This window comes from Rattus norvegicus, chromosome 7, assembly GCF_021556685.1.
Source record: "Rattus norvegicus strain SHRSP/BbbUtx chromosome 7, alternate assembly SHRSP_T2T, whole genome shotgun sequence".
NCBI lineage: Eukaryota > Metazoa > Chordata > Mammalia > Rodentia > Muridae > Rattus > Rattus norvegicus.
In genome coordinates, this window is record NC_141540.1 from 123,861,994 (window position 1) to 123,880,517 (window position 18,524).

Below are 18,524 nucleotides of genomic sequence, written 5' to 3' on the forward strand. Positions count from 1 at the left end.
ACCAGTTAAAACTGTTTGCTCCCTTGATCCTGCTTTTAGTCAACCCTTCATACACCTTGGAATATCTATTACTGTGCCTGCTTTCTGTGTGGAAGGAAGGCAGACCTGGTGAAGATGCCTCTTAAAACAAATGGTGCCTCTATGTAGGCAGGCGCCTCTTAGCAGAACTAAGGAGGCCAACCTGCAGGCCTCAGCACTCAAAAGGCTAGCAGAACGAAGATAAAGGTTGTACCAGCCACACAAGCAATGCTTGCAATCAGAGCATTTGAGAGATTGAGGTAAGAAGACTATTGAGTTCAAGGCTGGTCTGAACTAGACTGCAAAACACAGTTCAAAAAAAAAAAAATCTAAAGTAGAATTCAGCTCAGGGGCTGGAGAGATGGCTCAGTGGTTAAGAGCACTGACTGCTCTTCCAGAGGTCATGAGTTCAAATCCCAGCAACCACATGGTGGCTCACAACCATCTGTAATGAGATTCGATGCCCTCTTCTGGTGTGTCGGAGGACAGTGACAGTGTATATATATAATAAATAAATCTTTAAAAAAAAAAAAAAGAATTCAGCTCAGTAGTTAAGACTGTTACTCTAGCAGTGAACCTAAGTTCAGCTCCCAGTACTGGCATGGTTGGTTGCACGGAGCCATATTGGATTTGGGCCTAGCCGCTTTTTGACTGCATGGTTCAAAGTGACTCTGGGCTGTTTGGCCACAGAGACTCACCCCGAAGATGACTGCCATAAATCTTAAGATTGTTGGATAAAGCCTCTCCCATGAATTTACGGCACAGGAGTATAACATTCAAGGGATGCCTCAGCTCGAGCAGATACCAGTTATCTCCTCAGTCAACACCCAGTGTCTCCACCACCTGACCTCATCGCCTGACTTCTTTGCCTCCAGCTATCACTGCCTATACCCTCATCTCCCCCTCCTTCATATTTCACAAAGGTCACTCCCCCTACCTGAAAGGCTTAAAAGCTGTTCATCCCAATAAACGAGACCTTGACAACAGAACTTTTGCTTGGTCTCCTTCTTCTCTTCACCCCCATTTTGGCCCACAGGTAGAAAGCCTCTTCGGGACCCTGAATAACTGGGTCCCCGCTGGCGGGGACAGTTGGTGGTTGTGTGGTGACTTGAAAATGTATGGCTCAGGGAGTGTGGCATTATTAGGAAGTGTGGCCTTGTTGGAGTAAGTGTATCCCTTTGGAGGTGGGGTTTAAGACCCTTCTAGCTGCCTGGAAGACAGACTTCTAGCTGCATTCAGATCAAGACGTGGAACTCTTTTTTTTTTTTTTTGGAATTTTTTTTTTTTATTAACTTGAGTATTTCTTATTTACATTTCGAGTGTTATTCCCTTTCCCGGTTTACGGGCCAATATCCCCCTAACCCCTCCCCCTCCCCTTCTTTATGGGTGTTCCCCTCCCCATCCTCCCCCCATTGCCGCCCTCCCAAGACGTGGAACTCTTGTCTCCTTCATTACCATGCCTGCCTAGATACTGCCATGTTTCCCCGCCTTTATGATCATGGACTGAACCTCTGAACCTGTAGGCAGCCCTGATTAAATGCTGTCCTTTATAAGAGTTGCCTTGGTCATGGTGTCTTGTCACAGCAATGGAAACAGTGATTGATACAGTAGTCTGCAACCATCCCTAACTCCAATTCCAGGGGATCCAATGCTCTATTCTGACCTCCAAAGGGCACATATATGATACAAACACATATATTATATATATTCATATAAAATACTCATATACATGAAACAAGTTAATCTAAAAAAAAAAAGCTGTTCAGTAACAAAAATATACAATTTCAGAATCTCCTAAAACTGAAAAGGAAGGCTGGAGAGATGGTGTGGTGGTTAAACGCACTTGCTATTCTTCCTGGCCCAAGTTTGTTTCCCAGCACCCACACAAGGTGGCCTATAACCAACACCCTGCAACTCCAGCTACAGAAGGTATGATGCCTCTTTCTAGCCTGCCTCTTCAGGCACCACATGCAAAGGTACACACACACACATGCATACACATAAATCAAAAATACCATTTCTAAAGATCAGAAATGAGCTGGGCAGTGGTAGTGTATATCTTTAATCCCAGCACTTAGGAGGGAGACAGGCAATTCGAGGCCAGCCTGGTCTACACAATGAGTTCCAGGACAGCCAGGGCTACACAGAGAAACCCTGTCTCAAAAAAACAGGGGGGGGGGGGATATGAATTAAAGTCCATTAATCAGCCCTGTTCCTGTGGCCTACAGTGGTTGGAGACCACATGCTCTGCTGAGTGAAGCACAGGAGTCTGCAGGTTTCTCCTGCCTGGCCTTCCTACCTGCTCAACCAGCAGACCTCTTCCCATTCCAGCCCATATAGTTAAGCAAGCACTGCTAACTAAGGCGGGCATCCTTTCTCAAGGTCTATGCCAGCATCTCCTTACTCAGAACCCTCCTTGATTCTCCAAGACAACTTTCCTTTGTGCCTGTTACACCTGTTAATTTCCTTATTTCCTCTCCCCAACCCCAAGCTAGAAGGGGAGAAAGTGGTTCATCTCTTTCCCAGGACCCAGTACTTTAAAAGTAGTACTGTGAGCTGGTGATGCCTCAGAAAGCCCTGTGGTACATCTTGAATTCAGAGCTGTCAGACCCCACCCCAGCTGTGAAAGCCACCCCCCCCCCCCGTTTCCCAAGCTCAACATTCTTTCACTTCTGTATCCCTCCCCTCCACTCAAGCCTCTCTGCACCCCGGTGCCCAGAGGGAGGAACCAGCTTCCAAAGCACCCACAGCATTTACCACAATAACTTGTTTATAATCCTGTGTCTCACCCGTGCCCCACCCCACCGCCGCCCAGCCTGGACTTTCTTTACCTGGGTCAACCCTGCATCACAGGAAGGAAAGGTTCAAAGAACTTTCCAGGAGGTGATCACTGCCATTCACACCATCCATCAGTAACCATCTATCTGGGTCTGAGTCTGACTTGGAGGCACCCTGACCAGGCCCCAGTGGGGGCTTTTATCCCTTCTCTGGATCACAATGTCCCAGAGATTGCAGCAGCCTCCCATGATTAGCTTTGGCTTTGATTCCCCTAAGTCTTAGAGCAGTGGATGCCTCCTCCCTACCCTCAGGCTTCCTTCCCATCTCCCCAGCTGGGGACAATTTGGGCAGTGGGGCTAAGGCGCTCCCAATCCATTTTGCCACTTCTTTTTTGTGTGCTTGGTTCTTGTTCTTTTGTTCATTCCTTGCTTACAACCCGGCCCAGGCAGACAGAATCTACATTGGGTTCTAAAGCCTGTTGTTTTTACTGGGTCCCTAACTTTCCCTGACTGTTCTTGGGACTTCTTTATCTTTGGTCTGCATTTGTTTTCTGCCCCACCAAGCTTGGACACTCTTGCCTTTATTTCTACTTTCTCAGTTACCCGTTAGGCTTCCCAAGTTGTCTTATCCCATCTCTAGACAAGCAAATTGGCTGTGGACATACAGGACACTGGGCGTAGACTTGAGACTCGATGGCCTGTGAGTATGGTAATACTGAAAAGCTGTCTCAGGCTGTTTAACTCATTCGAATGGCTCTGCGGATGGTGTTTGGTCTACCTGCTTCACACACAGGTCTCCTCATCTCAACACTTCCTCCAAAGCCTCTGTCAGGAGCCAGGCTGGCCCTAACTCCCCGACAGGGAGAAGAACACAACAGGCCAAGAAAAACATGTACTTACAAACAGCCAAGAGGTAAGCTATTTCCAACGGAGGCTACTGTTGATTATTTCATGGTATGAAAGTGTCATAATAAAACGAGCTGACATGATGCCCACACATGGAAAGGATAAGAGAGACCCTCTGTCCGAAATCTCTCAGTAACCCCAGCATCACAGTTTCAATGGGGCTCCCTCAAATAAATTCTGTCAGATGATTTAAACATGAATTTAATGATGATTATGATATTTAAAAAAAAAAAACTCTACATGCTACATAAGCTACAGAGGCTGCCTTATGTTTTCTGTAAGATTTTACCTGGACACTTACAAGGCCTAATGGTTTAACAAATGTACACATGTGATACTGACTTACTGCATTACTCTGTGTAACTTGAATTCAACCTTCTCTTGTAAGGTGATGTTGCACAATACCTTCCAAGCTAAATGTCAGCCATCTTCAGAACCTCAACTGTACCTGCTTAAAACATTTGGGCTTATTAAATATTATAGTCCGGGGTTGGGGATTTAGCTCAGTGATAGAGCGCTTGCCTAGCAAGCGCAAGGCCCTGGGTTCGGTCCCCAGCTCTGAAAAAAAAAAAGAAAAAAGAAAAAAAAATATTATAGTCCTTCAAAAAGAAAGACAAAATCATTGAACTGTCACTTGAGTATCCAGTTACTCCTCCTAGCTGGTTATGCGCAATTAGGCCCAAATTATGAGAGACCTCAAGGTTTTATGGGTACACAGGCTTTAAAAACTAAGAAACAGGAGAAGGTCCACCTATGCAGCAATGAAGAAACCCTGAGTAAAGTACCAACTATTGCCACACCTCTCCTAGAAAAGTTTCTTGTGAGTGATGAGTGTGACTGTTACAGTTCATGATACAATTTTTTTAAAAGACTCATCTATTTTATGTATGTGAGTACACTGTCGCTGTCTTTAGACAATCCAGAAGAGGACATCGGATTCCATCACAGATGGTTGGGAGCCACCATGTGGTTGCTGGGAATTGAACTCAGGACCTCTGGAAGAGCAGTCAGTGCTCTTAACCACTGAGCCATTCTCTAGCCCCAATATATTAATCAGGTCAGATGGATATATAAAAGTTAAAATGACTAAATAAGGGTTTTCTAGCTCTCTGAATATTCCAACTCTAGAAAACTTAAAACCTACAACAAAAGCTACTAGTTCAAACATTCATACGTGTACAAACTCCAAAGGTTATAATGGTCTGTTCATGTTAACAAAATCTGACTTAAAGATGCGTCTACATCTTACTTAACTTTTTGCCTCCCCAAGGACTACAGGTATAGTCTAAAGTTTATTTTGATACTAAAAGAGCTTCAATTCAAAACCTGTAATTTTTAAGACAAACTTAACAGATAAAAATTATAAAATGCTGTTTGTCTGGGTTTGGTTTTTTTCAGACAGAATTTCTTCTGTGTAGCCCTGGCTGTCCTGAAACTTGCTTTGTGGACCAGACTGGCCTCAAACTCAGAGATCTGCCTGCTTCTGCTTCCCAAGTACTGGGATTAAAGGTATGTGCCACCATGCCAACCTTAAAATCCTAACTTAGAATTTACTTGTTATAAACTTTTAAAAGTAACTAAGACATGCAAGCTAAGGGTTAGTAAGCTGGTAAATTACCAAACTCTCTAGAGAACTGTAGTCATGCTGGGTTCACATGTGACTCAAGTTAGAGATGAGCTTGGAAGGAGAGACTAATTTATTTCTCTCTTAGATAGTCTTCTGTATGTGTTGTCAAGACTGAATCAAATAACTCAAAATAAGTTTTAAAGTTCTAGCTTGTTCAATGTAAAATAATATGTTTTAACTAAAAAACTGGTTATGGGCCCAGAGATCCCACCCATGGATAGGGCAAAAGACACCCAGAGGCTCAGGTGTCACTAAGGTGAGCGAGTAAGTGGTGGAGAAGAGAAAGAGAAGCAGAGGCTGTGTGCACAGTGAAGAGAGGGAGGAACACCCTGATGTGAGTAGCCTGTGAGGCCACCTGAGGCCACCTGAGGCCATGGTGAAGTCCTGGCCCTGTAGCAGTGGGGTTCTGTGTTGATGTTCATGGCCCACATTACCACCAAAGGCCATAAGGACACCCCTGGTCTGGGTTGCTGCCTAGGACCATGTTGATTTCCCAGGGCTGTACAGAGCAGGCCTCACCTCCCAATGGCTGTGGCCCTTGCCCCTCACCTGGGCAGCACACTAGAGCTGGCCCTGGTGATACAAGTACAATGAGCCCCAAGGGCACAGGACAGGACAGTTCTGGAGACCTGGTCCTGGTGTCACAATCAAGGAAAAGCTGCAGGCTGATCGACTCAGCTACCACCCAGGCCCAGGCCCAGGGCTCTGAGCTGCCCGCCCTAACATCTACCCCATCTACGACTGCTGGAGCCCGTCAAAGGTCTGGTTCTGCAGAACCAAAGCTGCAGGACGACCATGACACAAGATATCTGAGGGAGTTCCAGTGAGGATCCAGTATTTGTTCTACTCTTTTTTTTTTCTTTTTTTCTTTTTTTTTTTTTTTTTTTTCAGAGCTGGGGACCGAACCTAGGGCCTTGCGCTCTACCACTGAGCTAAATCCCCAACCCCGAGGATCCAGTATTAATAGTGCAGCAGAAGCCAGAGGCTTCAAACCAGACCAATGATTCACGGCAATGAACATATGCAAGTAAAGGCATTTGGGAAAAGGGCATACTGCGTGACACATCACAGCAAAATGTTTTTATTCTTTTTCTTTAAATTTATTCTATTTTCGGTTTTCTTTGGAGGGGGAGGTTTCTTTGGACCGACGGAGGGCTGATATGGAGGGATGGGAAGTTGAGTGGGATTGGGGTGCATGATGTGAAATTCTCTCTCAAACACCAATAAGAAGTTTAAGACAATGGCTATGAAAATTAAATGAGTAAAATAGGCTACATTTATAATATATTTGCATGTAGGCTGTCTGCAGGACCAAATCGTTCCCTTGGATGACACAACCCCACCAGAGTAAGTTGCACACTAGACTCTTACAGAATAAGGATGCTGGGAAAATATGGCAGGCCAAGCCCTGCTGCTCATCTCGGACTCAGTAGGCCAAACAAGAAAAAAAAAAAACCTCTGTAGTGAGGATGAATTACTTCTCACCTATGTGACAGGGGAATGAATTCTCTGCCTGTGAGAGAGTCTACAGAGTCTACATTCACATCCTAAATGCCTCAAACAACAGAGAAGCAAGCAGCAATTGCTCTACCCCCAGTGTCCTGAACTGAGGCCATGAGGATCCTATGAGCAGTGGGAACCTGTATGTAAGCCCACCTACCAACTGGTACAGGACCTGCATACCATTTCTACTGGCCACCAAACTTACAGCTTTGGATATTTATTCTGACTATCCAAGGGATATCTCTGAAAACTTTGATAGACAATCCTATAAAAAAAATGACAAGAGTTCTATTTCTCTTTTAAATTGCCAACTAGGTGCTGAATTTAGCTGAAATTAAGCTTCTCTTTACAAAGTTTCCAGGTGCTTTTCCTTATGCAGGAGTCTGACACAATAAATTCCTAATTAAAGTTACCTTACCCTCCAATAAAACTCAGATCCATAATCTGGCTGGATTTAACTTTACTAAACAAAATTCAGGTTAATTTTGTCTCTTAATGTTCCCACAAGGTTGTACGGTTGGTTATTCCCTCTTGATTTTTCTGGATCTTAGCCATTTGTTGAGTTTTACTGGTCCCCTGGATGGACCCTTCTTTGAGGCACTTTAACTGCTGCCCTTTCTACACTGTCCCCCTTGTCAGAGAAATCTGCACTGTAAACTGCTAAAAGTACTTTGGGTGATCTCTGAAGGGAGATCCAATTCATCCTTCGTTTTGCCTACACAGAACTACATACATCAGATGGACTGAAGCCTTTCTAAATCAATTAACTTCTGTCTTAGCAGCTCTCAAAAACTTAAAGAGAAATTTGAGATCTGCTTGACGCACAACTCCTCTGGCTGTTGCAGGAGGCCATGACTAGTTCTGACTCCAGCTGAGGATGGAATTTGCACTCTCCTCCAAAAAATGCTGCTGCTTCCATACCAACAAGTTACACCTGATTTGAGATGGGGCCCAAAGACACATGGATCATACAAACCTTCAACCACAGGCTTTCTCATATGTATACATAGGCCCTTCTTTCATCCTTCTCATCCCCACAGTCACATTTTTACCCTGTCTTAAGTGTTTACCCTTTGAACTTCCCCCTAGACCCATAGGAAAGGTTCCATGTAAGCCCTGCTCTTCCAATGGCTCTCACCCTACAAGTGATAGGGCTCCAACAGGTACGACCCAGCCAATTGACCAACAAGATGAAGAAAGACCTGACCTTGGTACAACAAAGCATCATTACCCTGCAAAATCAAATAGATCCTTTGGCTCCAGTGGTCCTCCAAAACCACAGAGGACTACACTTAAGGACTGCTGAAAGGGACCTATCTGTGCCTTCCTAAGAGAAAACTGTTTTTATACAAAACAATCTGGCCCAAAAGAGAAAACGCTAAGCAACTATTAGAAAGAACCGGGTTGGGGATTTAGCTCAGTGGTAGAGCGCTTGCCTAGGAAGCGCAAGGCCCTGGGTTCGGTTCCCAGCTCCGAAAAAAAAAAAAAAAAAGAAAGAACCAAACACTGAGAAAGGGTAGACAATACTTTCTGGAAGGACACTGCTTGGGGACCATGGATTACCCCCTTGGCAGCCTAATCACTATGACTGTGTTAACTTTATCCTTTGGTCCCTGCCCTTTCAGCTTTCTCACCAAGCTCTATACACTACAAGCACAAACACTATAAGCTTTCACCAACCAGAGGGTCACAGAATTCTTCATGGGGGAAAACTACCAGCCCCTATCCCACCTAAAAGGAACTTCAATATCCCCCACCCCCACCCCCACCCCCACCGAGACTGTCATACCCCCCTCCAGCTGGAAGAAACCTCCATGAAACTATCCTCTACTACCACTCTTCCAGAGTCTGGGTAACAGCCTCGGGTCATCGGGTCAATCAGGGGCCTTAAAGAACTAGGTTTAAGGGTTGGGGATTTAGCTCAGTGGTAGAGCGCTTGCCTAGCAAGCACAAGGCCCTGGGTTCGGTCCCCAGCTCCGAAAAAGAGAAAAGAAAAAAAAAAAAAAAAAAGAACTAGGTTTAGCCCCAGCCTGACTAGTCTGCTCCTCCGGCAGAGACCACATGCCCAGTATAAAAACTCAATTTTCTGATACCTGCCCATACATGTGTACATGTCCCCAGCCTCTTTAAGTGTGTTTGTTCAGCTTTCATCCCGCAGGAAGGTTGTGTCCCCTCACTACTCCAACAAAGTAGCCTCAGGCTGCTGAGATCAAGTGTTTCTGCTTCTCTGTCTCATCTCTCAAACAAACTAACAAAGGGAATCTGGTGGCATTCTAGACATCATAATCATAACCATCAAGATTGCTTTCAAAAGTTATGTTATCCATTTCATCAATCATTTAAGCAATGAAACATTACTGTCAGAAAGAGGGAGGGGCTAGAAAGAGACTGGCTAAGATCATTTGCCACTCTTTCGAGAGCACCAGAGTTCAGTTCCTAGCACTCACTTCAGCAGCTGACAAGTAACTACAATTCAAGTTTCAGGGGATCTGACAACCGCCTCTGGCCCATCAAAAGCACCAGGCATGCATGTACATGCAGGTAAATAACCAAAACATAAAGTAAAAAAGCTTTTTGAGATAGTCTCTTGGTGTAGCTCCAGCTATCTTGGAACTCACTACGTAGATCAGGCTGGCCTCAAACTCACAGAGATACCTGCCTCTGCCTCCTAGTACTGGGACTAAAGGTATGGGATACTATACTGGCTAGGTAAATCTTTAAAACCAAACAAAACACCAAACCCTACACCACAAGCTTGTAAACAGGATTACTGTAATAATCGAGATTACCCTAATCCTAGGCACTACTGGTGAAGAATAGATCTGAATGTCCCTCTAGCTATTTAAAATACCAATAAATAGCATTATTGACGTGAATTTTCAAAGTAAAGATGACTACTGCCCCTAGGTGGAGCACCATCTTAGGGTTCTAGTCTTACTCAGAGACAAAGCACACTCTCCTACACATGAAGAACACTGGACGAAAGTGCTTGGCTGCTCACATAGAAGTCACCAAGACATCCTGGACTGACATTTTCACCTATAGTAATAATGCCTTGCATGGTGACAGGGATATACTGAGAAAAACAGGACAGTAATAAAAACAGCTCAGCATGGCCATGTCACACAACCCTAGAGGCCACCTTCATGTGTGCTACTTGTCAACTGGACACCTAGAGTGCATTTGTGGAGGGGAGGAGCTGGCAGTTAGGGATGTAGGCGCTGCTCCTGCTGGGAGTAGCTACCTTTGCAATTTGATGCATTCATTCCCTGGTTACACGAGTTCTTTCAACTCCTTTCACAGCTTTGGGAGCTTCTGTGTCCCAGCTTTTTATAATCACATCTCTGCTTTCTGCATGGAAAGACAGCTATTCATCCCAGCAGGCAGCAGCTAGTTACAAGACAGGCATTAGTCATCAGGAATTCTTCAAATAAACACTCCAGCTAGGGGCAGGCCTCCTCAGTCAATTGTGTTACCCGCCCCAGAACTGCTGAAGACTAACAAAGCCGTCCCTATGGGGAGGTCTTAGTCTCACCCCATCTCTAGACCTTCGGCCTCACAATCCATTTTAGGAACTACTGAGTTCTGCATGTTTGTCTTTGGGAAGGTAAGGGAGGGTGCCTTTGAGCAGGACTCCTTTTTTCTTTTTTATGTATATAGTGTTCTGCCTGCAGAACAGAAAAGGGTACCAGATCTCACTATGGATGGTGATGAGCTACCATGTGGTTGCTGGAAATTGAACTCAGGACCTCTGGAAGAGCAGTTGGGGCTCTTAACAGCTGAGCCATCTTTCTCTAGCCCTAAGCAGGACTCTTGCTGCCCCACCTTGAACAAGATCACCAGTGCAACTCTGCAATAGCTTTCAAGCACCCATAGCTACTCCTTGAGATCCTGGGAAGGGACACTGTAGACGTCAGGTGGACCCTTCCCACTCCGATTCTCCAACTAGAACCTGGCATACACTGAGGTGTGTAAAGGATAGGAATGCCTTGCCTTCCTGGTTCTGTGGAAGACAGAGCCAAGACTAGCTCCAGATGTCAGATACAAGAGGCTCATGAAAGTAACCCTGAGTTACATTTAAATACACAATGGGGAGTATGTTAGATAATGTGTATGCTGACATCACTAAAAACCATTTATTCATGTGTGTGTGTGGTCATGTATGTAGCACAGCACAAATGTAGAGCTCAGAGGTCAGCTTTCAGGAGTTCAGGATGGAACTCAGGTTGTCAGGCTTGGTGACAAACACTTTAACCTGCCGATCCATTTTACTGGTCCTGAGGTCACTTGGGGGCAGGGGTGGTTTTGTTGACGATTTTATCCATCTTTTATTTTATGGGTTTGTTTGAATGTATGTCTGTGTACCAAGTGCATGGAGAGTCCAGGGAAGTCAAGAGGCTTCAGATCCCTACGGACCAGAGTTGTAGAGTTGTACACTGCCATTGGGATCCAATCCAAGCCCACTGGAAGAGCTGCAGCATGGACCCAGCACTGAGATAATTTCTATACAGAGAACCCAAATCAGTAATAAAGACAAGACACCAGGACACATTCCTTTACTGAAAACTTTCCTTCCCCCTGGCTGTGTGTGTGGGGCCACATTTCCTTCATCTCACCTCAACTAGGAGTAACCTTGGGGGCCAGGTCTAGACAGTGGCTGGGCTAATCCACTCTCCTCCACCCACTTCCGCTCCAAAGACTCCTCAAATGGGACACAAAGCTCTAGCACACTCTGACTAGACCAGCAGTGATCCCCAGAACTAGACTAATCAAATTAAAGGGTAGGGCGGTCTCAACTAATTTAATCAGAGACTCTCACATCTAAGGCAGACGTCAAGAGGGGCACAGCCTGTCTCTGTACTAGAGTGATACCTAGCATAGGCCCTTTGCACCTAAAATCACAAGAGACAAGTGTGGGTAGGACAGCAGGGTCTCATCAAGGGACAGATAGATCAAGTGTCCCTCAAACCACTCTTCTCATTCTACAAACACCCATTCTTCCAAGTGTCTGTTCATGATTAACAGGGGGCCCAGGTTATACTGACCTTCTGCTCTATAATGCAGTCCTGCCACGCTCTCTAACCTGGCTAAACTACACAGGCTTCTGCTCTCAGACTGCTGCTGCTCTTGGATTGCAACTCCCTCCCCAGGTCCTGGCTGCACATGGTGTGCCTTGGGGTGTGCAGAGTCTTGTGGTAAGCAGTAGGGAGGGCTTAACAGCCAGGTAAGTCAAAGAAGGCTGTTTTCCCTAGCAGACACTCTGGCTTTTGCCACATCCACCAAAAGGAGAGTGGCTGCTCCGAAAGTCACACACTCTAAATCACTAAACACACAACCAAAATTGTCACAACAGTTAAGTGATTCCTTCTAGAAGCACTCAACAAAGTATTTACTGTTGGAAATGGCATTTCCTTACTGAAACTGTTCAGACTCTTCACAGAACTTGACATGGAGCCCTAATCTAGTGTTTGCTGACTGTGTGAGTGAAATGGAATTTCAGGAAGCTGTAATTCTTGTACTGCCTTCAAGTCTTCCAGAATACGCCAGTCCCAATCCAATCTTCACATAAAAGCAGAATTTTCACACTGAAAAACCACATCATTTTTCTTTAAGCCTTTCCTACATACATGTGGAAAGAGAAGGGCAGTTAACTGGAAAGGTGAGGCTGAACGTCTGATACAGAGCCTTCTTACGCAGTCGTTCCCCATGTAGTCCCCGGCTTCTCTTCCTTCAAGGAAAGCCCCATGACACTGTCTCTGAACACTTACTAGAAGGTGCATTCTCTGTCTTCTGAGACAGGGTCTAGGCAGCTGGTGCTGGGCATCAGGCCTCCTACGTCAGCTTCCCTAGTGCTGAGATCACAGCATGCTCTACCACCCTCAGTTCTAACATGGTACAAACTTTTAAAAAGTTATAGTTCAGATCTAGAATGAAGGGTTGGTTTCTGGATGTTGGTTTTATTTTGGGTTGGAGATGGGGATGGACTGGGTGGTCTATGTAGCTCTAGCTGTCCTGAAACTTTCTCTGTAGACCAAGCAGGCCTTCCTTGAACTTAAGAGACCCAACTGCGTCTGCCTCCAAGTGCTGAGACTAAAGTTGTGTGTCACCATGCCTGATTTGATGGTGCTGTTAAGAAGTGACTGAATCGGGGTTGGGGATTAAGCTCAGTGGTAGAGCGCTTGTCTAGCAAGCGCAAGGCCCTAGGTTCAGTCCCTAGCTCTGGGGGTGGGGTGTGGGGGGGTGGGGGTGTGTGACTGAATCTTGAAGGATTAACCCTACCAGTGGATTACTCCACTGATGAGTTCATAGCTAAATGGGCTATTAGGAGTGAGGCCCACAAGCAGGAAGTAGGGCACCTCCTTTGTAAGGGTGTATTCTTGTTCTTTCACTTCTCCATTCAGTTACCTCAAACCATGAGCCCTTTAGTTGATGAGTACTGTCATAGCAATGTCACAGCTGACAAACATGTAGTTCTCTGAACAACATTCTAACAACACCATTACAAGAACACTATGTGCAGGGGGAACGTACGTGTGTGTGTGTGTGTGTGTGTGTGTGTGTGTGTGTGTGTGTGTGTGTGTGTGTGTCTGGTTCACAACCTGTTCTCCACAACGTCTTCTCCTCCCTGAAGCTGTCCCTACTGCTTCGCTTAAGACTGCACACTCCAAGATGAACCCAATGTTTTATAGATGGCATGGCCTCAGGAACCGAGGGGAAACATCTAACAGCAGAACCTACCAACAGTTAGCAACATGTACGGCCTGGACAGGTTCAGGTATGCTGGACAACCCAGAACCAACTCCACAGCATTTACCTGAGGGAAGATCTGTGAGACTTGTATTCGCAGACAACAGATGAGAAAACAGCAGAGCGGTGCTAATAAAATGAATGGGTCCCATATTTTGTGTCCACCCAGACTAACAATTCTCAACCCATGGGGTTGAACAACACTTTCACAGGGGTCATCTAAGACCACTGAAAAACAGAGATTCATTACAAATAACAGTATGGAAATTATTAAGTAGCAAAGAAAATCATTTTATGGAAGGGGTCGGTACAGCATGAGGTGCTGTATTAAAGGGTCACAGCATTAGGAAGGTGGGAACCACTGGTCTAACAGTTCTCAGCCTTCCACCATCAACAGTCGCCTTTGGCAATGGCCATGACTCTCCCTTGGTGCAGTTATGAACCAATATACCTGATGTCTGTGCAAGCTTAACATGAAACTAAAATCACCATGAAGAAGTATATATAAGATAATGTCATGTAGTGTCTGGAACACACTGCTGAACTCTGCAAGGAAACACGTTACAAGGCCACTCGAGTGAGTGACCTCCTCACTGATGTGAGTGACCTCCTTACTACTGTGACCTCCTCCCCAGCACTGACTTTATTGGTCTTGTCTTTAAAAACAATGCACCCCTGACCATGGTCACCAAGTGACCTACTCTTGGCCTGGCCATTAATAAAAGGTCTCAAAACCTTAAAATGGCTTAATCATCGTGGCTGTCAACCTCTCAAAGATTATCTCCTTATGATCCAGAAGACAGGTAGGTGACGATATGAGCTGGTAAGCCAGGCAGAGATGGCGGCCGGCGCTGAGATCATTTCGTTTCAGTATGGGAGACAACAGAGTTTACTAGACACAAGCACAGGGAAGGATTGGCATAGCTGAGCAGATAAGAGTCTGGGAAAACAGTTCCTAACATTTACAGCAGCTCAACTATATGCTTGCTGACCACTAGGCGAGTTACCACTTTTTCACATTGCAAATTTATAAAAGCTAGAAATGGCTACCGATGTTTTGAGTCTGTTGGATCTGAATGTCTCAATTAAGACTCCAGAGCATACATCAGTGAATGTCAATGCACTCTCTTGGAACTGTTTTTCTGTCTTTGCCTGAGGCCAATTCAGTTTGTGAAATGGGTGTAAGATAATTAAACAACACCGAAGTGCCTGGAGCACCAGCTACTCAAAACACTGAGGCAGGAGGATCGATTGAGATAAAGAGTTCGAAACCAGCCTGGACAGCCTGGAGGAAGCCAGCTTTTCAAACAGAAGCAAACTCAGCACTTGGGAAATGGGAGGAGGAGGAGGATGCTGGCGTTTAAGGCCCTCCTCAGAGACACAGCGAGTTCGAGGCCTGCGCCGGCTACGTGAGAGCCCGTCTCAAGAAAACAAACGAACGAAAAACCATTACAGACATTCTAGTGAAAGAGCAAGGAAGGCACTTCGCTTATGAAAAAGCTCTTAGCTTAAAACGGGTCGGGCTAACCACAGTGGCGTGAGAGAGCCAGCAGAACTGGCCATGTACAGCTTTGGGTTCCTTGGCTCAACGTCCACACTCAACTCCAAGGGCCTAAAGGCCAAGCAGAGTCTGCGCCACGGTGGTCCCCTAGACCTCGTCCCCGGGAAGCAAGGCCCGCCTTGCCCAGCCCTCAGCTCGCCTGGGCCAGGCCTCCCGGGCCCAGCAGCCAGTGGACTACCTAGCGGCTGGGCCCGCGCGGCCCGGCCAATAAGAAGCGCGGCGGACGCAGGGGGCGGGCACAAGCGGCGTCGCACCCTCAAGCTGTTCCTTCCTCCGCCCCCGAATCCCAAGAAACAGCGAGCCCCACGAGCCTCGAATAAAGGAAAAAGCCGCTCACCGTCCCTTGGTCGCCGTTCCGCGCTTCCGGATGAGCTCGTCCAGCGAGATATCGGCCATCTTGCGCCGCCAAGGTAGCGGAGAGCGGATGAAAGGCCGTCAGCAGCGAGCCCGCCCCTCGGCCGGAGTTATGAGCAGCTTCCGACACCGGAACGACCAACTCTCGCGACAGCTCAAACGAAGCTCGAAACGGAAGGGGTGGAGCCCCGCCCCGTGAGCCTTTGCGGTGCTTGCTTCTAATTTGCATGTAGAAGTGCGAAGCATTATGGATTCTTTTTCCCCCCTTCTCCTTTTACAAATGAGGAGTTAAAGTGATACAAATCCTAAGCCGCTCAAAGAACTATCAAGAAAATAAGTCTGTTAGTCAGACAGACGATCTAACACTCACCATACTTGTAATAAGAATATAATTTCTTACCCCTGAGGAGTGTAGGTAGGTTCCTTATGCCTTAAACTTATGAGTAAGGAAAATAACGATTCGGGGTGACGCCCGAGTCCTCACTGCTTATGTGAGACGAATTTTTGAGCGGGTAAAGGTTGCTATCTAAGGCGACCCGCCTACTTTGCGGGATGCCTAGGTAACGCGATCTGCCCGACCCCTAATATGATAAAAGAATAGAATTTCTGGCAGTTATCCTTGACAGTTAGTTATACCAGGTTGTAACTACGACCCGGAAAATGTAGGTAACATTTTAACACTGCAGCCAGAGGTCCCCTAGAACCGGCAATGACATTGTGAGCCACCTGATGTGTATGTGCGCGCTCGCGCGTGTACTCTTATTCACTGCACCATCTCTGCTCCGTCCTACTGTTTTTAAGACAAGGTCTCGGGGTTGGGGATTTAGCTCAGTGGTAGAGCGCTTGCCTAGGAAGCACAAGGCCCTGGGTTCGATCCCCAGCTCCGGAAAAAAAAAAAAAAAAAAAAAGACAAGGTCTCACGAGTGTTTATATCATACCTGACACGAGGCTCCTGTTCCTCCTCCTGTTTCTAAGTGCTCGTTTCACTCGATCATGCCCTGATGTAACTGCCCATGTTGTCAGGTCGTGCTCAGCTTCTGATGAGTGTATGTAGTGTTGATGAGAGAGCTAAGTCAACTGTTTGTCTTCCGAATGTGTAAATGGGGCAAATGAAGGTGGTTGGGTGGACTAACTTGACTGATTTGTTAGTGTTTGGCCTATGAGATAGTTTCTCGTTGGTGAGACAGAACTTCTAGAAGCTGGCCTGATGTAAGAGATGTGCTTGATAATTACGGAACACACAGACCTGGGAACATAGCTCAGATGTAAAGCACAAACTCCAGCACCACAAAATTACACATAAAAATAGGTTTTTGTTTTTTTTGTTTTTGTTTTTGTTTTTTTAATAAAAACACGATGCTCTTGGGTCAGTCAGTTTCTCATGTCCCCTTGAAATGAACACGTTATGAAAGGAAGGCCTTACTAAGAGACAAGAACCAGTTTCCCATAAGACTATTCACAAGCTTGGCTCAGGAATCCCAGGCTGCTAGTTTGAAATGCCCTATGACTGAAGCCTTGGAAGAGTTGGAACTTTGATCAACTTGGACTGCCCCCTTTCTCAGGACATAGACTCTACAACCAGAAGCCGCCGTCCCTGCTGCCAGGGGCTGGACTACAGGTCCACTAACCAGCCAACTGTTTAAAACAAAAGGCATCAGGGTTCAGTGGAAAGGAAAGCTGAGCAGGATCCAGGAGAACCCTAGGGTTCAGCACTGCATCCAATAACTGGAGAAGCACGTCCTGGTCCTGGTAGTCCATCTTGTCATCTTACTTTAGAGACTGCCAGCATATAACGTGCAGGCAAGCATGCACGCACGCACGCACTCCCAAGGTGAGCAAAGGGACAGCTGCAGGTTTAGCCTCAGTGCTGGGGCCAGTTGAGCTATGCAGAGTACAGGAACAGGCCAGAGGGGTCTTGCCTAGAAGGCCCCGACTGCTCCTGAAGTTGTTAAAATATCTGTTTTCCTCCAGTACATGGGACTATAAGGAAGTCATCTGTAATGGTTACTCCTCGTTGTCAACTTGACTCTATCTGGAACGAACTACAATCCAGATCTGGAAGGCTCACCTGCGATCCTGATCTTGAGGCTGGGAGATTCAAGTTTCTGACCTGGATCTTGGCATGGAGATCTTGAGGCATAGTGGCTATGAATCCCAGGAGACTAAAACAAGATCTCTGAGTTCAAGGTCAGCCTAGGACAAAACAAGTCCCAGATCCAGGCATGGTGGTACACATCTTTAATCTGGGCCACAACTTCTGCTGCAGACCTAAATTAGAAGAAGGAAGATTCTTCTTCACCTGCTTGCATTTACTTGCCAACACATCTACTAGCTTTGTGGGATGGAGCAACTGCTAGATCCTTGGACTTGCCATTCACCACTGACCACTGCTGGGGAGCTGGACTACAGACTGTAAGTTATCATAATAAATCCCTTACTGTACAGAGACTATTCACAAGTTCTGCAACTCTAGAGAACCCTGACTAATACAACATCTAACTCTGGAGTTGGGACTAGTTTGAGGCTTTTTTGAGGGCAGTTCCACTGACCTCCTCCATGACAATGGGGCTCTGTGATCAGACTATCACCTTTGTGCAGCAAACACTGCCTAGTCAGTGCCCCCCAGCTTCTCCAGTCACCAGTTTTCTCCAGGTTTTTGAAGCAGCTTGTTCCAATCATAGAGTTCTCAAACTCACATTCTCCACCTGAGCTTCTGCCCCAGCAGGACGAGGTCTTCACATCCCAACTGTCTCATCAGAGGTAGCATGCTGGCTGGTTTTGTGTCAACTTGACACAAGGTAAGATTGATCAGAGAGGAAAAAGCCTCAGTTGAGGAAATGCCACTGTGAGATCCAGCTGTAAGGCATTTTCTCATTTAGTGATCAATTGCAGAGGGCCCAGCCCATGTGGGTGGGGCCGTCCCTGGGCTGGTGGTCCTGGGTGCTATAAGAAAGCAGGCTGAGCAAGCCATGGGGAGCAAGCCAGTAAGCAGCACCCCTCCATGGATTCTGCTGTTTGAGTTCCTGCCCTG

General features: G+C 46.2%; 1 protein-coding gene, 1 long non-coding RNA gene and 1 other non-coding gene across 4 annotated transcripts in view; 2 read left to right on the forward strand and 1 right to left on the reverse strand.

The window, feature by feature from the left end:
• Positions 1-15,645, reverse strand: part of Poldip3 (DNA polymerase delta interacting protein 3) — a 28,773-nt gene extending 13,128 nt beyond the window's left edge. Inside the window, 1 exon segment of one of the 2 annotated variants that reach the window (NM_001130506.1) lies at positions 15,477-15,630. In NM_001130506.1, the coding sequence (NP_001123978.1) occupies positions 15,477-15,535 (59 nt within the window). In that variant the 5' untranslated portion in view covers positions 15,536-15,630. 2 annotated transcript variants of the gene reach the window in all.
• LOC148004896 (uncharacterized) lies at positions 15,378-18,404 on the forward strand. The gene is made up of 2 exons (XR_015625814.1): positions 15,378-15,908; positions 17,465-18,404. It is a non-coding gene; the product is annotated as an uncharacterized LOC148004896 (long non-coding RNA).
• Positions 15,920-16,070, forward strand: Rnu12 (RNA, U12 small nuclear). Its single transcript, XR_015626250.1, has one exon. It is a non-coding gene; the product is annotated as a U12 minor spliceosomal RNA (small nuclear RNA).
• Positions 18,405-18,524: the final 120 nt, after the last annotated feature.